General features: G+C 43.5%; 1 protein-coding gene across 2 annotated transcripts; it reads left to right on the forward strand.

Annotated features, from left to right (window-relative positions):
* The first annotated feature begins 1826 nt into the window (after positions 1–1826).
* VDAC3 (voltage dependent anion channel 3) lies at positions 1827–14764 on the forward strand. 2 transcript variants are annotated; one of them, XM_061177556.1, is made up of 9 exons: positions 1827–2045; positions 4223–4291; positions 5114–5163; positions 8135–8287; positions 9132–9184; positions 10274–10501; positions 12044–12194; positions 13021–13082; positions 14235–14313. In XM_061177556.1, the coding sequence occupies exons 2-9, from the start codon at positions 4225–4227 to the stop codon at positions 14311–14313; spliced, it is 843 nt and encodes a 280-aa protein (XP_061033539.1). In that variant the 5' UTR covers positions 1827–2045; positions 4223–4224. The 2 variants fall into 2 exon arrangements, with proteins under 2 accessions (XP_061033539.1, XP_061033538.1); XM_061177555.1 differs by having other exon boundaries at positions 1876–2045; positions 13021–13078; positions 14235–14764.
* Positions 14765–23434: the final 8670 nt, after the last annotated feature.

Genomic DNA, 23434 nt, shown 5'->3' on the forward strand with positions numbered 1-23434 from the left:
TGCTTTTTACAGCCTTCAATGGCCTGTTGTATCCGACAAAGGCCAGGTCTGTGCCAAAGTACAGGCTGAAGTTGTGGCTCTAATATGCGTATGTATGTGAATATCGTAGTTTTGCCTGTACAGCTTTTAATCACTTATAGCATATTAATTTTCATCTGTGTTATTAACTAATGAACATTTTCCATATGCCAGGTAGATTGTTACGTGCTCTGGATACATTATTTTCTTTACTATCCACTACAATCCTCTGAAGTAGACCTTATTTAGTTCTGTTTCACAGATGTAGAAACGGAGGCATAGAGAGGTTAAGTTGCTCGCCAAACACCACGGAGTTGGCAGATGTGAGATACAAACCCAGCCTCTTTTAACTCCAAAGCTCATTTTGTTTAGCCTACTAAGTTCTATTGCTTTGCTGATGACATTTATCATCTTCTGCCTCATTCGGCAGGTATTTGTCCAAGTCTTACATTATGAGTCCTTTGGGAACATTTATCTTATCTCTTATTAGCCTGAAATGCCTTACACACAGCAGGGAAATAATCTTTGCCTCTTGATTCAAGCAGCAACCTGGTACCAGGAACTGAATATCAAAGACTTTGTGGGGTTTTTTTCTTCCCAACTTTTTATTTTGAAAAATTTTAAACTTATCGGAAAGTTTCAAGAATAATGCAATGAACATCCATATATGCTCTACCTAGTTACACCAATTGTTAACATTTTGCACGTTTTTTCCCTTGACCATTTGAGAGTTAGTTGCAGACACATGCTATTTCACTCCTAAATACTTCAGCACGTGTCTCCTAAACACCAGGCCATTTCTGCCTAATCAAGGTATAATCATCACTCAGAAAATTTTACATGTTACAATACTAATATAGTCGACATTCAAGTTTTCTCAATTGACCCAAGAATGATCCTCAATAGATGCTTTTTGTTTTTTGATCCTGGGTGCAATTTAGGATCACATTGCTCTTGGAGTCATATCTTTGTCTCCTTTAATCTAGAACAGTTCACTAGCCTTTTTCTTAATATTTCATGAAATTTATATTTTCGAAGAGACCAGGTGGTTGTTTTGCAGAATGTCCCTCAATTTGGATTTGTCTGATTGTTTCCTTGTGAATAGAGAGAAGTCCCTTTTTTGGCAAGAATGAGCATGTGATGTCAGTCTGTACCATCCCTGGTGATGTTAAGTTTGATCACTCGGTTGAGGGTGACTTCTTTGATGTGAAGGTACCCTTTTCTCTTCACTAAGTAACCTGTGGGATGACACTTTGGAACTGTATGAATATCCTCAACCGTCCAGCATCTATTGATGAACTTTGCTTGAATCAGTTACTGGTGGCTCCAAAGTGGTGATTTCCTATTTCTATAATTTCTTCTACACTTATGAGCTGCAGTTCGTCTCTGAAGGAGAGCTTTCCCGCCTCCATCTCCTCTCTGCCTTTGAATTATCATTTACCCTGTGTCACCTTGAATAAGTCACGTCACTTACCCCCTCGGGACCTATTTTTCTCCTCCTTAAGATGAGATGACCTAAGGGCCACATTCTTGAATTTTAGTCACCCTGAGACGAAATCCCCATACAGATCTGCCAGGCATCCGCCAGAGAAGGAGACGCCGGGGTTGGCTGTGCCAGTATCCACTGCGGAGTGGCTGGTACCGCCGCATCCACCGCCGCGGCCCCTCCCCTGGCAACGGTAACTAGTAGCCTCCGCGCCTTCTCGCGAGAGCGGGCCCCTCGCAGACAAAGGTGCGGTCCGCCAGCCTGCGCGCCCCACGTCCGCCCCCACCCTTCCCTGCGCGCCGGGCCTTGCCGCGCACGCGCGCACTCGGACGGTTGGAGGTGTTGGTCCGCCGCGGGCCTGCCGTGCGCGACCCCGGCGCGACACTCCGGCGCAGCCGCGACGCAGGGCTCGGGGCGCGCAGGCGCCGCGGGCGTGGGGCCGCGCAGGCGCGGACGGCGTTGTTCTGAAGAAGACCTTCTTCGGTGCCCTGGCGGAGCGGGCGGGGCCTCCTGGCTGAGCGGACAGGTCCTCCCGTCGGAGGTGAGGCGAGCCGGGGCCGCGGGCCGGCGGCCGGGCGGGGGCGGGGCGGCGACCGGCAGGGCCCCGCGGGAGGAAGGGCCGCCTAACGGGGCGCGGGCCCGCGGGCGGGGGCGGCGGGGACCGGCCCCTCGGGTGATGGACCGCCGCGCCGCCACCTGCTCGCGCCCGGCCGGCCCCCAGGACTCTCCGGGCGTCAGGCCGGACGGGAGGTTGGTTTCGAGGGAAGTCGGGTCCTCGAACCCCGAACCCACCCCCGCCCCCGGGTTCCTCCCCGGCATTGGAGTCCAGCATCAGGGGGGCTCTTCCACTCCCTGCCGCCGAGGGGAGGATGCTGAACGTAAACCTTCAAGGGGCGAGGCGAGCTGACGGTCGCGTTAGTAATCGTGTGAAGCTGGTTTATAACTAACCCGCCACCCCCCATCCCCCGACTGCGGCTCCTGCAACCCCGGGGCGCTGTGCGTGCCCACGGACAAGTGCATTTGTAGTCTTGGAATGTGCGAAACGTGACGTCTCTGGGGCTTTTCGAGTTTTTGCTTGATCATACCAGCAGTGCACTTTCCATCAGGATCGTGGGCCTGAAAAAGTAAGCTTGAACTAGGCAAAATTGAGGTCCAACCCTCTACACGACTTTTGCAAAGTGTCTGGCAAGTGGTTTTGAAAAAGAAGCAAAATGCTAGAAGACTGTTATGGGTCCCTGGATGGATGTTTCTAAACATTTAAGTGTATCTTTTCTCTTGTCGGTAGATAAAAAACCAGACTGTAAGGGCTTAACATTTCTATTTGAATAGGTAGTGCCTGCTTTTTAGACTGAACTTCGGGAAACATTTCCACAGATACCAGCATCGGTTGTGATCATAAAGAGTAATATCAGATTGCAGTTGGCAATGTGTAAAAAGCCTAAAATTGATCCTTTGAACACAAAGGACTGAATTGTAAATCACTTGCTCTGGGAGTGAACTATGAAACCGTGTGGCTTAGAACAAAGCTTTACGATGCTATGAGTCAGTACATTTATCTCCTTTCACCTTTATTCTTTCTTCTTAACTTTATATATGTTTTAATACTCTGTTCTCTTAACATATCTTAATATCTGTCATATTTGACAGGTTTAGGTTAAGGGACAAATTTTAAGTGAATTCACAATTACGAAGTGCACCATAAAGTGTGTGTTGTGTTTAGGTGTGGTGGGATAGGCAGAAACTTAGCAGAAGGGCAGACTAAGAGCTCGGCCAAATAGAAATAAATACCTTCGGTTGTGTAGGTGATTCACACATAGTAATTGCAAGGGCTAGCTGGTGCTCTGGATGTTTCTGGGGTAGTAATGGGGCCAGAGGGGTTGCTTGAGGGGGTTCTACGACTGGTTGGATGTGGCTTTTGAGGCTGCTGCAGGAGGAGGTTTCCTGTCGTGCAGAGGGCAAAGGAATGGTATGTTCAGCAGTGTCGATAGGCCTGAGATTTTGATGTGAGGGTCATCTTGGCAGTAGAAAGGCTGGCTGAATACTAAGTAGGCAAGATGAAAAGTCAAGCCCCTTTGGTTTTGAAGGCTGTAACTTTAGAGTGTATACCGATTTGGGGGAGCAGACTGCTGCAGGTAGACCCTGTCCTGTATCTGGTTACTAGGTAAGATTATAGCACTTTATTTTAAGAAGAGTTTTGAGAGAGGGCATACTCTGGGTGAATACATTTCAATTAGTGTGGTAATTCTTAAGAACTGAATGTCAGAGTGGCAAAAACGGTAACCCTGAAGATGTTTAATTGCATCTGTTTTACAGATCCTCAGGAAAATTTACCTTGACATCTTACACAGCTCTTTGGCTTTATAACAGCCCAAGAAATGTTTTTCTAATGTACATTTTTGTATTTTTTTAAAAAGTAAAAGTCCAGTTTAACAGAGCATCTCCTTCAGCCTGGGAGAAATTTCTTTTCTTTGCAATGCAATCAGAAAGATGACCTTAGTGTATCTCATGAAAAAGCCTTTTATTCTCTAGCATTCTGGAAAGCTCTTTTTAAAGGAGCAGCATGCTTTCTCTCTTAACTTGGCTTGCATTAGGGCCTAAGCATTAATGACGCAAAGGAAGAAAAAACTGTACACCTCTTCTCACAGAACTAACCAGTTGAACAGTGAATAAATACTAAATGGTTACTTCTGTTCCCTTGTCGTCATTTTTCTTTATAAGATATGTGTAACACACCGACTTACTGTGACCTAGGAAAGGCTGCCAAGGATGTCTTCAACAAAGGATATGGTAAGTATGCTATTGTGAATTGCCAATTTGGGGGTAAGCATTAGTACTGAATGCCTACTATATGGGAGATACTATGCTTAGTAAAATGAGGTTAAGTCAGCATTAATCTATTTTACAAGATTTAAGGGGATCACCATTAGCAGGTTACTAGACTTCTGTTTTTAGAGGTAGAGTCCCACAAGCATTAAAAGCTGTTGTGTACATTAACACATAGATAGCATTTGCGTATTTAATATTATCTGTCGGGTGAAATCATTTAAATCTGTAATATGTGTGCCTCCTTTGGTTAGCCCTGGGGACAGCTAACGTAGGGGGTGTAGTTTTCCTCCTCCAAATAATGGCAGTGTTTTCACGAGGGTGAAGACACAGCTTTTGACTTCTTTGGAGGAACATACAGTGTTTGAAAGCAAGTGGACATTTATTTTTAGTTTTAAAAATTTAGTCTTTACATTTTTAATTTTTTGTGGTGTACACATTTGATTTTTTATTAACTAGTAATGTTAATTATATATTTTAAGCTTGTATATATATATCAGCATAATTTCTAATAATTTTGGTTCTTAAAATAGTACATATTCCTTTCATCCATTTGTTTTTTTAATTTATATTTTCAAAATATGTCTTTATTATTTTGAGGGACTTAAAAATTAAACTTAAATTATTTTGTTATAATTCAATTCCTTGTGGAACTCTCACCTAACAAGAATACTGAGTATTTTCCATATGGAATGTACTATGGACTAGTTTCATAATTTCTAAGTTGCAGACACTGGAGTGCATGTCACATTTTGTACATTAATGTTTTTTTTTGTGTGTGTGTAGGATTTGGCATGGTCAAAATAGATCTGAGAACCAAGTCATGTAGTGGAGTGGTAAGTACTTAATATATATACATTTTTAAATTAATTAATTAATTTTATTTTTGGCTGCGTTGGGTCTTCGTTGTTGCGCGCAGGCTTTCTCTAGTTGCGGCGAGTGGGAGCTACTCTTCGTTGCGGTGCGCGGGCTTCTCATTGCGGTGGCTCCTCTTGTTGCGGAGCACGGGCTCTAGGTGCGTGGGCTTCAGTAGTTGCGGCACGCGGGCTCAGTAGTTGTGGCTCGTGGGCTCTAGAGCGCAGGCTCAGTAGTTGTGGCGCATGGGCTTAGTTGCTCCACGGTATGTGGGATCTTCCTGGACCAGGGCTCGAACCCGTGTCCCCTGCATTGGCAGGCGGATTCTCAACCACTGCGCCACCAGGGAAGCCCCTTAATATATTTTTAATAGATGTAGCATAATTAACTTAAAGGAACCTGTTTAAAAATCATTGTTTAGTCAAGTTACTTGAAACGGCATACTTTTGGTGCTATGCTCTCTTCCCTACAGCTTTGTCCTTGCTCTCAGATTTCAGTGAGCCGCTCAGCCACTTGAGCCCAAGGACAGTCAGGTTGAATCTGCGGGGAGACCCTTTGTGTTTGTCATAATAAGAGTATTCTGAGTCTTATTCTCAGAAGATACAGAATATTTGTATACATATGTATTTTTTTTTTTTTTTTTTGACCCATGCCATATCTTTATACTTTCATGAATATGTATATGGACACTAAAATTTTTGCTTCCCTTGTATTGGGTTCATGCAAATTTTGTTGCCCTTTTACAAAAACAAATTAATTTTAGTCTCTGTCCCTTCGTGATTAGTTGAAACAAATGTAGAAATGCATGTAGAAGATTAGTCTACAGTTTTTATTAATGTTCATAAAGTCTTTTTTACTGGAAGTTAATAATATGGTAAAGGACATATCAGTGTATTATCAGAGCGTCACTAACCAGAGCTTTCTTTAAGTAAGTCTCAGCAAATAGATCAACTCTACCTTCACCTTATTCTCTGATTTCTCTTTATTGGCTGCATCTTTTTTGTTTGGTATTTACCTATTCAAACCAGCGTAAATTTTATTTCTGGATATAATGATTTAATTAGAAGGGCAAGAAGCATGTGGAGTATTTATGGTACTTTGTCTTAGGCTTCATATAGTCCTGGTTTGTCACTATTATTCTTTCCCTGGGTTTTCTAGTAGTAAATAAATATGTATGCAACTACCCTACTAGGATGGGATTTTGTTATATCGTCTATTAAAATAGAAAAATCATACTCATTTTGATTAGTACCTCAGAATTTGCTCAAGGTAGGTTTGTGTTGCAAAAATCAACAACTAAAATTTTATCTCCCTTTCATGCTGCTGTTGTGTGTGAATATTCATTCAGATGGTAAGAAAATCAGTATATTTGTGTGCTTGTTTTTATGGCTGCTTTTGTTCTCTGGTACTGATTTAGGGTAAATTTCATCCACTGCTCCAAATTTTCTCGATCGTATCTTGGTATTTTTATGATATGCCATCTATAACAGTAACATTTTCATGATTGTTTTGTTGCATACCAGCAGTTAATGCAGAACCGTAGATGTTATGTGCATGTTATAAATATATTTTGCACTGTTTGAGCTAATTATGAAATTAGACAAAAACTGAAGCAATTGTGAGCCTGGAACTCAACTTAGGAAAATTCTAGCCTTTTCTTTGAGATTTGTACCTCTGGCATTTTAGATTTTTAACAGAGCTTCAGACTAAGAAATGATGATGATAAGAAAGAAATATAGAGTAAATACTCTTTTACCTTTATTTTTTGCTCCAAAATTAAGGTTTATATTTGCTATACTTGCAAGTTTATGAAAGGTAAATGTGAAAAATAAAACACTAGGTAGCTGGATCTACTAAAAGAAAGTGATGTGAACTATTAGACATGACTAGCATTTTATCGTGTTTTACCAAGGCCTTGCCCTTAGTGTGCAGTGTGATATTCTCTTTGAAAACTTTCTGCATGGTGTAGATAAACAGATCACAGTTTCCCAGTTGTTTCATCAGCCTGTAGAACGAGCGTTAGGGGGCAGGGTTGGCGGGGTTTCATTACTGTTGGCAATATTTCAGAAATGTTCTTTAAAAACAGGGCCAATCAGAAATGTTTTTTCTTGACAGTTCATAGATTGACAGTGACAGGTGTTGAGTGCTTCCCCCAGAAGGAGATCTATTTCTAATTGCTTATTGTCATATGACTGAGGGACACCTAACTGGGAGGAGGATATATTTTAAAGGCATTCATAGTAACTATTTGACAGGGAAGAGGGATAAGTTACAACATTCCATTTTCTTGTGAAAAATGGGTACTTTCAATTATTGAAATTGTTTATGCTGATAGTCTTACGGATAGTTTTGTGGACAAAAGCAATAAAGTTTTTATAACAGTGTGAATGTACTTAATGCCAGTGAACTGTACACATAAAAATGGTTAAAATGGTAAATTTTATGTTAAGTGTATTTCACCATAATAAAAATAAGGCTTTTTAATGCAATAAAGTTCTGGCCCTATTAAAAGGGGGCAATCTAGGGCTTCTAGTGTTTGGGGATTTTTAAGGACTTTAAAGTTAACTAATAGTTCAAAAGGTATGATAGAGAACTGATAGTCTTTTTCATGTCATGAAAGTACATATTTAAGATTCAATATTTTTGTCTTTTTAGAAAAGGCATTTATTTTCAGTAAAGATATTTTTCTTTTAAAAGAGAGATTCCCATTTAGTAAGAGCGTATATGGCACAGATATATCAGTAAGAGAGGTGGAGTAATGGGAAGATGCAAGACTGGTTAAAATATTTAGAGATTGGGAAGAAGGAAGGAAAGCAGGAAATAAGTTGCTGCAGAGTAGGGCTGTGGTAAAAAGTAAGTTGTGTTGGTTTCTGCTACATTGAACATTACTTTCTGGAATGAATATTTTCTATCTGATGAGCTGATTTTAAAGTAATTATTTTTTCTTACCAGGAATTTTCTACTTCTGGTCATGCTTACACTGATACAGGGAAAGCATCAGGCAACCTAGAGACCAAATACAAGATTTGTAACTATGGACTGACCTTCACCCAAAAGTGGAACACAGACAATACTCTTGGGACAGAAATCTCTTTGGAGAATAAGGTAAGAGAGCGTTGAAAGTTATCTGTAGGGTAAAGTTATCTTGGGGATAAAATGATGAACAAATCCCAAATATAATCTGAATGAGATCTTGCACCCTGTCTAGTTTTCGTATTTTTTTCTCTGCATGTGGCCTTCTTTGGTATGTTTTATGTTTTTAGAAAGTAAGGTTTTGTTGCTGCGTACATAATTATGATATCTTTTGTTCTGACCAGTTCTATAATACTTACTGTTATACAGCTGAGCCTCTCCTGAGTAGACCAAGCTATTTGTAGTGATGTAATTTAATTTTGTTTTTTAATCATTGCAAAATTGACTCCACAGAAAAATGTTTCTAAAATTCTTTAATGTTTTCAAAGAGAAAATCTTTCAGCAGTTATTTGTCAAGTGCCTGCTACATTCAGGGCACTATTTTTTGAAGTATGTTTATTTGCACATCACCATATATAGATAATGCATATGTATGTATAGCTAAATAAATTACTTAGGTTGGCTTGTTAAATGTCCAGTTATAATAATTTCCAGAGAGTATCACAGTTATTTTGCTGTATTGGGATTTTGTGGTTTTGTACTCTAATTTACATTATTGGCTATAACAGGATTTGACCTATATGTTTTAGCCTTTTTTTGGGTGAGAGAGTCATGATGAAGCCTGGGGGTGAGGGGAGTGGGATAGGGGGCAGGGAAGGAAGAAGAGGCAATTTATTAAATCATTTAATATTTGGCTTTCTTTAATGACTTTCTTATTTGTTAGAGAGGAAGTTAGAGAAAACTTTAGAATTGGTTTTTCAAGTCAAGAAAAGAATTAAAAATAGCTGATTGTTAATTTGAAATCTTTATTTTTCAGTTGGCTGAAGGGTTGAAACTGACTCTTGATACCATATTTGTACCGAACACAGGGTAATTATCCCAACCCCATTTTCTGAAATGGTCTTGTGGCTTGAAGGGATAGAGAGGTCTAGGGCAGGGAACTGCAGGAGGAGCTCTGGAGGTGAGGGGCACAGAGACCTGTGTGTGCAGGAGAGAGGGAGGGACACTCCCTGAGGACACTCCCTATGTGACACTCAAAGAGGCACATAGTAGAAAAAATTTAGGAGCTAGAGGGGTCTGAGACGAGATATTTTTTAAGCTGTCCTGAAGATTCATGGATGTGATGTCTTGCTGAGAAGTTAACATCTTAAGAGAAGAGTGTAGTCTCCTGGCACCAGAACACTGCAAAGAATAGTTCTGCTTACTTGATTTCTTAGCCTTTATAAAGCCCCCAACTTCTCTGACTCAGTTTTTTCATCTGAAAAATGGGGATTATGTTGTTTCCTACCTGCCTCTCTCTAAAGGACAGGTGCTCGATGGGGGCCATGTGGCATTTCTCCTCCACTGTAACAGCAGGCGTGTCCTTCCTGCTACACACCTGTGTTGTCTTCAGGACAAGCGCAGGACTATTAAGAACTGATTTCATGTTTTCAGTATTGTCCTTCAAAAATGTACACTTCTGTTCCATCCATCGAACGTTGTCCAGGGAGAAAACACTGGCCTAAGGAAAATAAATATGCTTATTAAAAAAAAAGTACACTTCTCTCTATGACAGGTTAATAGTTTAGAAGTTTGTTGGGCGTTACCTTTTGTAGCATTTGGAAACATTTAAAGAAATTTGGTTTCTTGTGTGTCTGTATACATACACATTCAGATTATTAATTTGGTACTGAAATATCATACCTTTTTATACTTATGCTTTCATGAAATTAATCATGAAATATCCTATTCATTTGAACTTACAGTGAGGAATAGGTAAAAAATAGTATATATATTTCTAATCCTAACAAAATTACATTTGTAGAGCTGTCATTTGAAACATTTTTACTGTATATGTGCCACCTGCCAAAACAGTATTTACATTGTGGGAGAGGAGGGATCTTACTCTAAAGATTTCTGGACAGCAGTGAAAACTTGTGCTGTTTTCATTGTGTTGTTTTTGTTTGTTTGTTTTTACAGAAAGAAGAGTGGGAAATTGAAGGCCTCCTATAAACGGGATTGTTTCAGTCTTGGCAGTAATATTGATATAGATTTTTCTGGACCAACCATCTATGGCTGGGCTGTGTTGGCCATTGAAGGTTGGCTTGCTGGCTATCAGATGAGTTTTGACACAGCCAAATCCAAACTGTCACAGAATAATTTCGCCCTGGGTTACAAGGCTGCAGACTTCCAGCTGCACACTCACGTGTGAGTGTTCATAGTTCAGAGTTCCTCCTTTAGCGCCGGCACGGTCGCGCAGAAGGATGGTAGCCATTAGCATGTTGAGAAGGTTGGAAGGGGTGGTGCTTGCGTGCAGTCATGCCTTGGTGCACATCCAGCCTCGCTGTGCTGCTCACGGTCGGCAAAGCGCTGCAGAGCTTAGTGCACTTGGCGCTAGTGCTGTGCTGCTGGCGGTTGCTGGCCTCTGAGCCTGTACCCCAGCCACTGGGATGGAGAGAGCCCGGGGCAGGGGTCACCTCCTGATAGAAGGGATCCTTTGGAGGCGTTCCTGCTTCCTCTGGTTCCCTGTTCATCTTGGCAGTTTCTAGAAGCAGGTCTGTTAGGATCATGAACAGCCCCCTAATTGATCTGAGCATCCTGGAACATCCCCGGTGTAATTCTGTGGAGGTTTTCAGGTACCCTGGTCAGAACCCAGTTACCTGGGTTGTATTCAGAAGTAGCGGAAGTCCTCAGAGCAGTCCTGGGTTCAAGTCTGTAGGCTGCAGCCTGTTGGTTACATGAATTTGAACTTTTTTTTTTTTTCCCTAAATGACGACTGCTCCTTTGGCTTGGTTGGGTCTTCGTTTCTGTGCGAGGGCTTTCTCTAGTTGCGGCAAGCGGGGGCCACTCTTCATTGCGGTGCGCGGGCCTCTCACTATCGCGGCCTCTCTTGTTGCGGAGCACAGGCTCCAGACGCGCAGGCTCAGTAGTTGTGGCTCACGGGCCTAGTTGCTCCGCGGCATGTGGGATCTTCCCAGACCAGGGCTCAAATCCGTGTCGCCTGCATTGGCAGGCAGATTCTCAACCACTGTGCCACCAGAGAAGCCCTGAATTTGAACTTTTAAACTGTATTTTATGTCTTGGCCTACTGGGCACTGCTGCTGTCCCAGGAAGAAAAGCAGAGGATCAGCTCTGTGTTTTTGAAGTGTTGCAGATTGCTTTCCACTAGATACTCTATTCCACTTATGGTGACTAAAATAAAGTCACTAGTGGTGTAGAAAGAGGCATTGAAATTGATGAAACAGTATTATGAAAACTCAGGGACTGACTTCTGAGGTGCGCTGAAGGAATACGTTGCGTGCTTCCCTGGGGCCATGCACTGTAGCTATTGCATGGGGGTGCTTTCTAATGCTAAGACTGTGTTTTGAGTGAAATCCAGAATTGGCTTGTACCACTATATTTTTTTTTTCGCAGAATCTTTATATAACTCTACTTTGAAGTTTCTAAATACTGTGAACATCTCAGAGACATACAGATCATATTTACTTGAGGTGTCTGCCTTTGTGCATAATTGAATTGTGTCTAAGAAATTCATATCATGTGGAGGAGCCAAGTAAATGAATCAAATGTTACTATGCTTTAATTAGGTGGTTATAAATTACATAACTGTTTTGTTTGGTAGTCAGTTATGCTAGAAGTTTGCTGAAGTCTGTAGCTGTAAAATAAGACCCTGATTTAGATAGTCTTAGAATTTGTTTCCATATTGTAACAAGCTAGATATTTATGACTTTTCTTATGCTGTGAAAACAGGAACGATGGCACTGAATTTGGAGGGTCGATCTACCAGAAGGTGAACGAGAAGATTGAAACATCAATAAATCTCGCGTGGACGGCTGGCAGTAACAACACCCGTTTCGGCATCGCCGCTAAGTACAAGCTGGATTGTAGAACTTCTCTATGTGTAAGAATGTGCTGCAGATTGGGTCTGCTCTTAGGGTTTCGTCTAAGTCGTAAATGGATGCTGTGACGTGGTTGTAGTTTGCATGTTCTTTATTAACTTTGAGCTAGTCACTGTGTAGTGAAAAGAGCATACACCTGAAGTCAGGAACTGTGGGTTCTAATCTTAGTTCCTCCTGTATTTGTTGTCTGACCTTCTCAAGTCATTTTATCTCTTTGGCCTCAAAATTTTCTTATCTATACGTTCCTGGGTTTCGATTACTATTCCTGTTGCCATTGGTAATTCTTGCTAATAACACTAATTGAGCTCTTAAATTTCAGGTCCTGTGCTAAGACTTTATGTGTATTATCTCATTTAACCCTCACAACTACTCTATTTGGTGAGTAGTATTACCCTCATCCCCATTTTATAGATGAGGGAGCTGAGACTTAGAGAGGTCAGGTAACTTGCCCAAGGTCACACAATAAGAGACAGTGCCAAGATTTGATCCCAGATCTGTCTGTCACCAGAGTTCATGCTCTTACCACTGTCAGAGGTTGTAAAACTGGTAACTCAAAAGAATTCAGTTCACAGGAGGGATGTTTGGCTGTACAGTGTTTTAAAATTTTGCTCGAGGCCTTTAAGCATGCATTCTCAAGGTCCCCTCTGTCCCCTACTGAGTTCTTAAAAGATTTATCTTTTATTAATTAAGTTTTCAGTTTTACTAATTCTGGATTGGTCCTAAGATGTTTCAGCTTTGGAAATCTGATGCATGGAGTGGTTGTGTTGGACTTATATGTTATGAAATTGATTGTTTTCTAACTGTTTCTATATCATCTCCTAATCTTAGGCTAAAGTGAATAATGCCAGCCTGATTGGACTGGGTTATACTCAGACCCTTCGACCAGGTGAGTAAAGGAGTGTATAACTATGGGCTTGGGGTAGAAGGTGACTGAGGAATAATGAAAATAAGCTACAGACAACCTGCAATCACTTTAGGTTGATTCAGACCGTTTTGTAACATTTGGTTGTTCGAAGTAAAACAGATTAAGCACTTTTGTTTAAAAAAATATTTTTGTACAGTAAGTTCCCTACATATGAACGAGTTCCATTCCAAGAGCACGTTTGTAAGTCCAATTTGTTCGTAGGTCCAACAGAGTTAGCCTAGGTACCCAGCTAACACAATTGGCTATATAGTACTGTACTGTAATAGGTTTATAATACTTTTCACACAAATAATACATAAAAAAACAAGCACAACAAATAGAACATTTTTAATCTTACAGTGCACTACCTTAAAAAGTACAGTAGTACAGTACAACAGCTGGCACACAGGGGCTGGCATCGAGTGGACAGGCAAGAAGAGGTACTGACTGGAGGAGGGAGAGGAGATGGGAGATGGTAGAGCTGAAGGATCGTCAGCAATAGGAGATGGAAGGCAAGCTGCAACTTCACTCATGGCTGATGTTGATGGCACAGGTTCTGGCTCCTTGCTGGATTCAATTCTGTCTACCCTCTTGAAGAAATCCAGTGATGTCTGGGTAGTACTGTACCAGCTACATCACCACTGCTTTTATGCTTGCTTCTGGACATCCTGGGCTTGAAATAAGAGATACCGTACTACTGTATTCTATACAGTACTGTACAGTAAAGTACACAAAAGCACAACCACTTGTAGAGGATGCACACATGTGACAGTGTATGCCAGACACATGAACTAACTTACATGACTGGACATGTGAACACACGTTCGCATCTTTGAAAGTTCATAACTTGGAGGTTTGTATGTAGGGGACTTACTGTATTCCTAATAATAACTTGGTTACTGTGGCTTGTGAGTTTGGTTGATCACTCATCATTCGTAACCCTGAATGCCAAATAAAGTGTGCCATGACTGTGCTTTACAGATCAGGTGGCTGTGGATAACCTGGCGTCGAGTTAGTAACAGATGTACTCTCATAGCCAGCTGTAACCCATGCCATTGACTCCACCCATTGTTTCTAGGAAATGCAGATCTGATTGTAATGCTTGTTACAAGTGATTGTGGTGTTTGCTTCTTCCTAGGAGTGAAACTGACCCTGTCAGCTCTAATCGATGGAAAGAACTTCAATGCAGGAGGGCACAAGGTCGGGCTGGGATTTGAACTAGAAGCTTAATGTGGTTTTGAATAAGCATCAGCTTTGTCCCTGGAGGTGAAGAGAAATGAACCCACTATGTTTTGGCCTTAAAATTCTTCTGTGAAATTTCAAAGGTGTGAACTTTTTATTTTTCCAAAGAATTGTAATCCTCCTCACACTGAAGCCTAGGTATCGAGTCCAGCCTGAGGGAGGTGTGCTTGAAGGCATGCCCGGAAGTTGTCAGGTTCGTGCCACAGTTCAGTTCAGTCCCGCAGTGTTAGTTTCCATGTGTTGCTCAGCGACGGTGTAGCGTCATGTTACAGAGGAGATGACCCGACCCTCCAGTTGTCCATCACGTCCTGCATGTCCCACACCACTTTTTCATGACCTTGTAATATATTGGCCTCTGTGCGGTAGTGGAATCTTTCGTTTTGCATCAGAGTAAAATAAAATAAACCCATCACATTTGGAACATAATTGCTCATCTCACTTGCCAGTGCTGGTTTCTTGTATTTGGTGTGTTTGATTTTGTTGTGGAAAACACTCATCCGTGGGATTTGTGTCTGAATCATCTGTGCTGCCGCCCGTCCCCGCCACTCTTGTTTACTGCCCTCCTGGCTGCTCTGCTGCGGTCAGGCCGAGTTGTCAAACAGTGCGTTTTGTTCTGGGGGGTTAGAAGCACATCTGCTGAGGTCCTTGCTACCTGTTGCAGTGTGAGAGACTATATCCTGTTGGTAGTTTTGTAAAGCTGCTGAGGGAGAGTGAGCGTGTGAGTGGATGAAAAGAGGGCAAAGGAAAGAGTACAACTGGGGGAAATGCTGCCAGGGAGAGGCTGGTGGGAGGGGTCACAGCTGGATGGGGTGCATCTGTGGCCCCCCCGGGCCTCAGGACAATGCTTTTGATGACTAGCTCTAGAAGAATGATGGCCAGAGGATGGAAATAGCACTTTAGAAAAGAAATGAGTAGACTATAATGTCTTCAGGGCTTACTGGTAAATCATCTTTCTAAGAGTAGAGCTCCTTTTGAAAATCTTTTTTTTTTTTTAACAAAATATGTGCTGGTTGCTACAGATTCAGTTAGTGTAGACATAAATAAAAGTGAAAATTCCCATTCCTCTCTCCAGTCCCTCTTTCTTCCACTGCCACTAATAGTTTGGCATATATCCTTGCGACATTTTTCAGTGTCTTTAGAGATCACATAAATATCTATCTATATATATAAAATGTTAAAATGCGTATCTTGTCTTGCAACATACTTATAAAGTTAACAGCAGAGTCCTCTTTCTGTTTGTATAAATATGCCTCATATTTTTTATTTTTATACTTTTGTATAAATGTGGCATTTATTTATTCCCCTTTTTCCTATATCCAGTCTGCTTTACAAAGAGTGCTGCATTGAATATCTTTGTCCGTTTATCTTTGTCCACTTCCGTGAGTATTCCCATGGCAGCATGGCCCAGTAGAACTTTCTGTGATGATGAAAATGAGGCATGTCTGCATTGTCCCACACGGCAGCCACTAGCCACGCGAAGCTGTTGAGCACTTGAAATGTAAGTAGGTCAGTGGAAGAACTCAGTTTTTAATTCTATTTCATTTAAATTACTTTTAAAATTGAATAGCCACATGTACAGCAGGGGCTGTTGTATGAGAGGTGCAGGTCTACGGGATCGGTTTCTGGAAGTGAGACTGCCGAGTCATAGGTTGTGCACATTAGGTAAGTAGTACAAAATCGCCCTTCAGAAATTTTGTACCAATCTGTGTTTCTACCAATGGTGGTGAAGAGTACCCATTTCCCCATATCCGCAAAAACGCTGAATGTTATCAGACTTCAAGATTTTTACCAGTTTTAGAGGTGAAAAATGATGTCTTGCTTTAATTGCATCTCCCTAATGGCCAGTGAGATGGAGCTGTTTTCGTATGTTTACTAATCATTTATAATTCTCTGATTTGCTTCTTCAAGTTCCTTGCTCAGCTTCCAAATGAGTCATCTTAAAAACAACTGGACATGATTGCTTTGGGAAAATTTCAGTGCTGCAAGGTATTTCCCTACCACCACCAAAGATTATCTTTACTAGAATCCAAATTCCAACCACCACTTCTTATGTCAGAAGATATCTGTGATACCAGCCACATGATACAGTTTTATCTTCTCACTGTCTTTGTGGGTTGAACCATCATTACAGGAGATTAAGTATAACAGAAAAGGAAAAGGGAATGAGGGGCGTAAACGACAAATTCGTTCTGTGTTGTTGACGCCTGTATCTTGCAGGGAGAACTCTGTGCAGCCTGAACAGGGATAGGATGCTGAGCTGGGCCGGCGGCTGCACCGGGAGCTCCTTGGGTTAGAGGGGTGCGGCTGTGGACGTGTTTCTTCAGTCCAGTGGTGTTCAGGGCGGCGGACGGAAATGATGGGGCTGGGGCATGAGGAGGTGCAAGGCAATGCTGCCGAGATGCTCCCCTAGTTAACTGCTTCGTTACTTACCTGATGAAGTTGGTTGTACTTACGGCCTGAGTTAGATGGGAAGGAGATTGCTGTAGGTCGGTGCTTTTTCCTTCCTTGTGCTCTCCCTTTTAAGTGACGTGTTCTTACAGAGCTAAAGAGCCAAACTTTGTGTTGATCCAATAACCCAGACGTGAACGTAGGGACGTGAAGTTCAGCCTTTATTCCGCAGTTTTACTGACCCATATTGCTGGCTGGGCTGTGTTCTGAGTACCCTCGTCATTATATTGTAGCAGAAAGGAAAGCACATTTCTTGAGCTTCTGTGCCAGGCCCTGTGCTGGTCACCTATGTGATACAATCTGCTGGCCGCTCACACAAACAGCTTGGAGTGCAGTCGCCCGGGAGAGGAAGCCATGCCAGGGGTCCTGGGACAGAGGTCTTCCTTGTGGTTTCTCATGTGGAAATTCTCAGTACTAGCTCTTCTCTCCTGTAAAATGCACCTGAGCAATTCCCCCCTCCGCTGCCGCCCCCGTCTCTCCAGTTTAGCCTTGTAACTCCTGTGGCCACTCATTTATTTGATCTTATTTAATTTGAAAAATTATCCATTCAGGACCCTGCTGGGATCCTCATTCTTGAGCCTTACCCTCAGGGTAGCTTATTTGCCCTTCAGTGCAGCCTGGGAGCAGAGAACCAACATTCTGGTTTAGACGCATCTGATGTCAGGTGGTTCTTTGATTTGGTGGCTCCATGCCTGGGAATTTGCCTTAAGGAAATCATCAGAGATGCACACACATTGATGTACAGGGTTTCTCACTGCAGTGTTCTTTATAACAGAGACAAATTGATCACTGTTCAAATGGGGATGATGAAATGAATGGGGAATGATGGTATGTCTGTCCATTAAGTGGAATATTACTCAGCCATCAAAAATCACGTTTTTGAGGAGTAAGAATCATTGAGGATTGTTCACAATGTTACACAGAAAAAACGAGGTAAAAAACTAATCTCAGTTTTATTTAAGAAAAACGTTTATGCAGGTACAGGAGAAAATACTCCAGAATATTAATGTTCATTACCTCAGGAAGGTGGAATCATAACTAATTTTTATTTGTTTTATGCTTTACTACAATTTTTCTGGTTTTCTAAAGTGAATTTCTCATTTCTGTAACCAGGGGCAAGCTCTTCTAATCGATGTTATTGTGACAAAGGCAGAGGGCTCCTCGCGGCCCACAGCAGGCAGCGTGTCTGGCAGTGGTGAGTGCGTTCAGGGCTCGGCAGAGGACGCGCCCCCCAGTCCCAGGGTCCGCAAGGCTGGCCATCAGCCAAGGCAAGAAACACCAGTGGTTCCTGCTTGCTCCCCTGGGGAAAGTCACCCAGACAGAGACATTGAGCAGAGTGTTGACGTTGCTCGTGATGAGAAACTAATAGGCATGAGGTTTTTATTAGATTTTGTAAGAAGAGATGAAAGTTCACACACCATATTTTAAATATTAATTCCTTCTGCAAGAGACTGTGCATCGCTAATCCATCATCATAGTCTGAGCATCACTGCTCAGGGGGCAGAGGACAGTCAGTGTCCTGAAGCTTCATTTAGTTACTAAGTGTCTGTGCTTGGAAGCTGACTGCCAACTTGGCCAGGCTCAGGTTCTAGAACCTGGGACAGAAGGAGCCCTGAGAGAGCCGGGGCTGTCTGTGGGCCACCCCGCCGTGTTCTCTGCACGCACATGCACGTGGAGCCCCCCTTCCCTTTAAGCCCGCAGCTCTGTGTGCTCTTGGGTCAGTTCCCTCAGCCTCTTCCCCTTTAGAAACAGCACCCCTGTTCTTTTTTTTTTTTTTCTAACATCTTTATTGGAGTATAATTGCTTTACAATGGTGTGTTAGTTTCTGCTTTATAACAAAGTGAATCAGCTATACATATACATATATCCCCATATCTTCTCCCTCTTACATCTCCCTCCCACCCTCCCTATCCCACCCCTCTAGGTGGTCACAAAGCACCGAGCTGATCTCCCTGTGCTATGCGGCTGCTTCCCACTAGCTATCTGTTTTACATTAGGTAGTGTATATATGTCCATGCCACTCTCTCACTTTGTCACAGCTTACCCTTCCCCCTCCCCATATCCTCAAGTCCATTCTCTAGTAGGTCTGTGCCTTTATTCCCGTCTTGCCCCTAGGTTCTTCATGACTTTTTTTTTTCCCTTAGATTCCATATATATGTGTTAGCATACGGTATTTGTTTGTCTGACTTACTTCACTCTGTATGACAGACTCTAGGTCCATCCACCTCACTATAAATAACTCAATTTCGTTTCTTTTTATGGCTGAGTAATATTCCATTGTATATATGTGGCACATCTTCTTTATCCATTCATCTGTTGATGGACATTTAGGTTGCTTCCATGTCTGGGCTATTGTAAATAGTGCTGCAATGAACATTTTGGTACATGACTCTTTTTGAATTATGGTTTTCTCAGGGTGTATGCCCACTAGTGGGATTGCTGGGTCGTATGGTAGTTCTATTTTTAGTTTTTTAAGGAACCTCCATACTGTTCTCCATAGTGGCTGTATCAATTTACATTACCACCAAGAGTGCAAGAGTGTTGCCTTTTCTCCACACCCTCTCCAGCATTTATTGTTTCTAGATTTTTTGATGATGGCCATTCTGACTGGTGTGAGATGATATCTCATTGTAGTTTTGATTTGCATTTCTCTAATGATTAATGATGTTGAGCATTCTTTCATGTGTTTGTTGGCAATCTGTATATCTTCTTTGGAGAAATGTCTATTTAATTTGTATGGAAACACAAAAGACCCCGAATAGCCAAAGCAATCTTGAGAATGAAAAACGGAGCTGGAGGAATCAGGCTCCCTGACTTCAGACTATACTACAAAGCTACAGTAATCAAGACAGTGGTACTGGCACAAAAACAGAAATATAGATCAATGGAACAGGGTAGAAAGCCCAGAGATAAACCCACGCACATATGGTCACCTTATCTTTGATAAAGGAGGCAAGAGTATACAGTGGAGAAAAGACAGCCACTTCAATTAGTGATGCTGGGAAAACTGGACAGCTACCTGTAGAAGAATGAAATTAGAACACTCCCTAATACCATACACAAAAATAAACTCAAAATGGATTAAAGACCTAAATGTAAGGCCAGACACTATCAAACTCTTAGAGGAAAACATAGGCAGAACACTCTATAACATAAATCACAGCAAGATCCTTTTTGACCCACCTCCTAGAGTAATGGAAATAAAAACAAAAATAAACAAATGGGACCTAATGAAACTTAAAAGCTTTTGCACAGCAAAGGAAACCATAAACAAGACCAAAAGACAACCCTCAGAATGGGAGAAAATATTTGCAAATGAAGCAACTGACAAAGGATTAATCTCCAGAATTTACAAGCAGCTCATGCAGCTCAATATCAAAAAAACAAACAACCCAATCCAAAAATGGGCAGAAGACCCCTGTTCTTTTGCCCTCCACTTAAACTTGACGTTCAGGTTCTGCTCTCAGCCTTGGTTGTTCTCTAACTCGATGCCCTGGGGGTATGTTGGAGTGAGGAGCTTTTTCGAAGGCACCAGCCTGTCCTCCTCAGTGTAAGGGCAACAGCTCCGTCCTCCCTCACTGGGGCTGTGAACAGACTGCGGGTCAGGACAAGGTGGCTTCGTCCTCACCACTGTGAAGGCTACCTGACACGAGCTCGGGGCGACAGTGACAGCAGTGCCGGGCCAGGCTGCCCAGCCTGGGTGGCACGGAGGAGAGGGGTGCCTGTGCTCCGACCGGGCATTCTCCCCAGTGCAGCAATCAGATGCACTCCCTTCCTCGGGAGTATAAAATATAAGGGCACAGAGAGGCCCTTACAGTGTCATGCTGACGGTGGCCCGTCACACGGAGGAGACGTCCGGCATATTCACGCCTGCTGTGTGCGCTTTCACCCCTCCCTCCCCCGGAGAGATGGCAGGCAAGCTCCCGGCTGGCGGTGAGAGGGGCGTGTGCTCCCTTCCACGCCCTCAAGCTGCTTCTAATCCCTCACCGCCCACCGCGCCCGTCTTCCTTCCTGGACGGCTGAGCCTCTCCGGACGTTTCCTGCGAGCGGCCTGTCAGACGCCTCTTCTCTGCTATTCTGCCGGCATCTAAAAGGCGCCATTTCCCAATGGAACCAGTGCTCTCACTGCCACTCTGCGCTGGGAGTCTTTGCCAAATTTCTGCCTCTTCCATGAAAGCTTCCCTTCCCCAGGCTCCTAGCCTCTAGAAACATCCCCCCCGGCGGCGGCAGTCACACCCTACGGCAGATTTCCTTTCCCGACTCCCGCTGAAGATGAGCTCCCGGAGACCGACCCTTCTGTCCTCTTACCCTTTGTCCTCTTACCCTTCTGTCCTTTTACCCTCTGTCCTCTTACCTTTCTCTCCTCTTACCCTCTGTCCTCTTACCCTTCTGTCCTCTTACCCTCTGTCCTCTGTCCTCTTACCCTCTGTCTTCTAACCTGTGGCCAGGCCAGCACTTGGCACATGATGGGTGCACAGTGGTCATTTACTGAATGAAGAAAGTGAGCCGTCAGGCGGGTGGGCCTGGTTTGGAGTTTCTGCATCCGGATTGAGGTCCTCCTTTGGCAGGTACTCATAGTTATCTGTGGCCATCAAAGCAGCACAGATAATTCCTGACATTTCTAGCAACTCTTTGAATTACGACATAATGAACATTCCATGAGGTGACGTCACTGCTGCAATTTAAAAACTTCTGGTAAGAGGGCCATGACCGCAATTACATCTGACCCCACTGGGTGCCGCTGCCCATGGAAGATGGTGGCCCGGGGGTGGGGTCCCTGCCTTCTGCCCTGGAGGTCAGTCTGTCTCCTTCCTTTTGACCTCCTCCCTCCCTTCCCCAACACCTCCCAACTCAAAGTTTGGAATCTACATTTCAGGTTTGGTTTAACCTCTGAATTTCAGGCCTTGGGGAACAGGCAGCAAATCCATCCTGCTCTGGCTCTGTTCATGGTCTCATTTTGTTCCAGGCAGTGGAGATTGAGAGCAGTTGCTCACACTTACTGAGTCTGAAATTCCCTACTTAAAATCAGATTTAATTCCTCGTGTTTCTTTATAAAAACAGAATAACCCTCTCACCCTTTTCCTGGGCTTCCTTTCCAAGGTCTTAATCGTGTTCCTTCTCTGACCCTTCCTCTCTTGCCCATGGCACCGTCCTTTATCTAGAGACCACATTTGTGGACACGGTCTGACAGCCGCTGAACAGGAGGAGACGGAGATCCAGTCAGGCCTGGGGCTGCTCCGTCCTGTTACCATTGGGCTGCCTGAACTTTTTCCTCATCCGTGCCTCAGTTTCCCCAGTGGCTGGCCAGTTCCAGGTTTCAAAGGCCAATGTTTCAAAAGGAATGGTGGTGGGGTGACGGAGTGTAGGTGATTTTTTTCTTAATATGTTTCAGGGGCGTTTCATTGTCTTTTCGATAATAAAGGATGATGCGCTGTAAAGGTATTTAGGAAGGTGACAGTCCGAGAACAGAGTTACATCCCCTCGTGACAGTTTAACCACATTCCGCCGGCGTCCCCAAGCCTGCAGAGAAGCCATTCTCCCCGTTCTTTAGCCTCTAGTTTTGCCTCGCTCAGCTAACCGCGGTTAATCTACTCCTTTTCTTCATCACCTAATTCAATGCTGCCCTTTGAGCACTCCTGTGGGAAATCATCCTTGAAAAGTGGAAGTAGAACAGGCCCCTGTTTACGGAGCCCTACTGTGGGCCAGGCCCGGAGCGGCCCCTCTCCTGCCACTGTCCCAGGGACCCTCACAGCCCGGGTGGTCCCATTGCCCCGTGAGGAACGTGCACCCCGGTGCCCACAGGAGAACCTGGAGGCAGTGGGCGGGGCGGCCTGCACACAGCCTCCTGTGAGGCCCCACAGACCCTGTGTAATCTCCCTCAGGCGCTCTTTTCCTGTCTCCCTCTGTACTTGAATAAGCTCGCTGATGCCACAGATCTTTACACTTTACCATTTTCTGAGGGATGAGATGGTTTTAAATCTCTGCTGTGCAGCTTATTCTGAGGAGACAGGGAGATTTATTCTTTAAATTGTCTTCTAGAAAATGAACAAATGTGTTTACGTATTTGCTCAGGAGGTCAGTTCATTTGGAAAAGCAGAGAATGAAGTACAAGAACCTTGTCCCGGAGCTCGAGCTCCTTCTGCAGCCTGTGCTGCATGCAGGCTCTGCCCCAAGGGGAGGCCGTGCCCCCAGGCGCTCCTGAGCTGCACGCCGCTGTCTCTGCACAGCGCATCTGGTGACAGAGTCACAGTAAGGTGCCAGGGATGCGGGAGGGTCCCTTGTCCGAGGAGTGTTTGCATTTTTAGAGGAAGAGGCTGATTAACTCAAAGGAAAGACTATCGGGCATCCCCTCCCCTCGGGGGGTGGGGTGGGGAATCCCTCCTCTGCCCTCATCCCAGTCATGTAACAGGCAGGGAGGGGCAGTGGGGAAGGCTTGTCTCTGCACACAGATTAGTCATTGCCTAGTCTCAGTGTTGTGGTCAGAAAAGATGCTTAATATGATTTCAATTTTCTTAAATTTACTGTGAATTGATTTGTGGCCTAGCATGTGATCTATCCTGGAGATTGTTACATGTGCACTTGAAAATGGTGTGTATTCTGCTGCTTTGAGATAGAATGTTTTATAAACAGCAATGGACTGGCCTGAAG

The sequence above is a fragment of the Eubalaena glacialis genome, chromosome 20 (assembly GCF_028564815.1).
Source record: "Eubalaena glacialis isolate mEubGla1 chromosome 20, mEubGla1.1.hap2.+ XY, whole genome shotgun sequence".
In the NCBI taxonomy this organism is placed as follows: domain Eukaryota; kingdom Metazoa; phylum Chordata; class Mammalia; order Artiodactyla; family Balaenidae; genus Eubalaena; species Eubalaena glacialis.

What these genes read in the sequence shown, in the direction of transcription:
- VDAC3 (XM_061177555.1), top strand. Translation starts at nt 4,225, where the DNA reads ATGTGTAACACACCGACTTACTGTGACCTAGGAAAGGCTGCCAAGGAT. An exon ending in ATATTTGTACCGAACACAGG is followed by an intron (nt 9,185 to 10,273) that starts GTAATTATCCCA and finishes TTGTTTTTACAG; the next exon opens with AAAGAAGAGTGGGAAATTGA. An exon ending in TACTCAGACCCTTCGACCAG is followed by an intron (nt 13,079 to 14,234) that starts GTGAGTAAAGGA and finishes GCTTCTTCCTAG; the next exon opens with GAGTGAAACTGACCCTGTCA.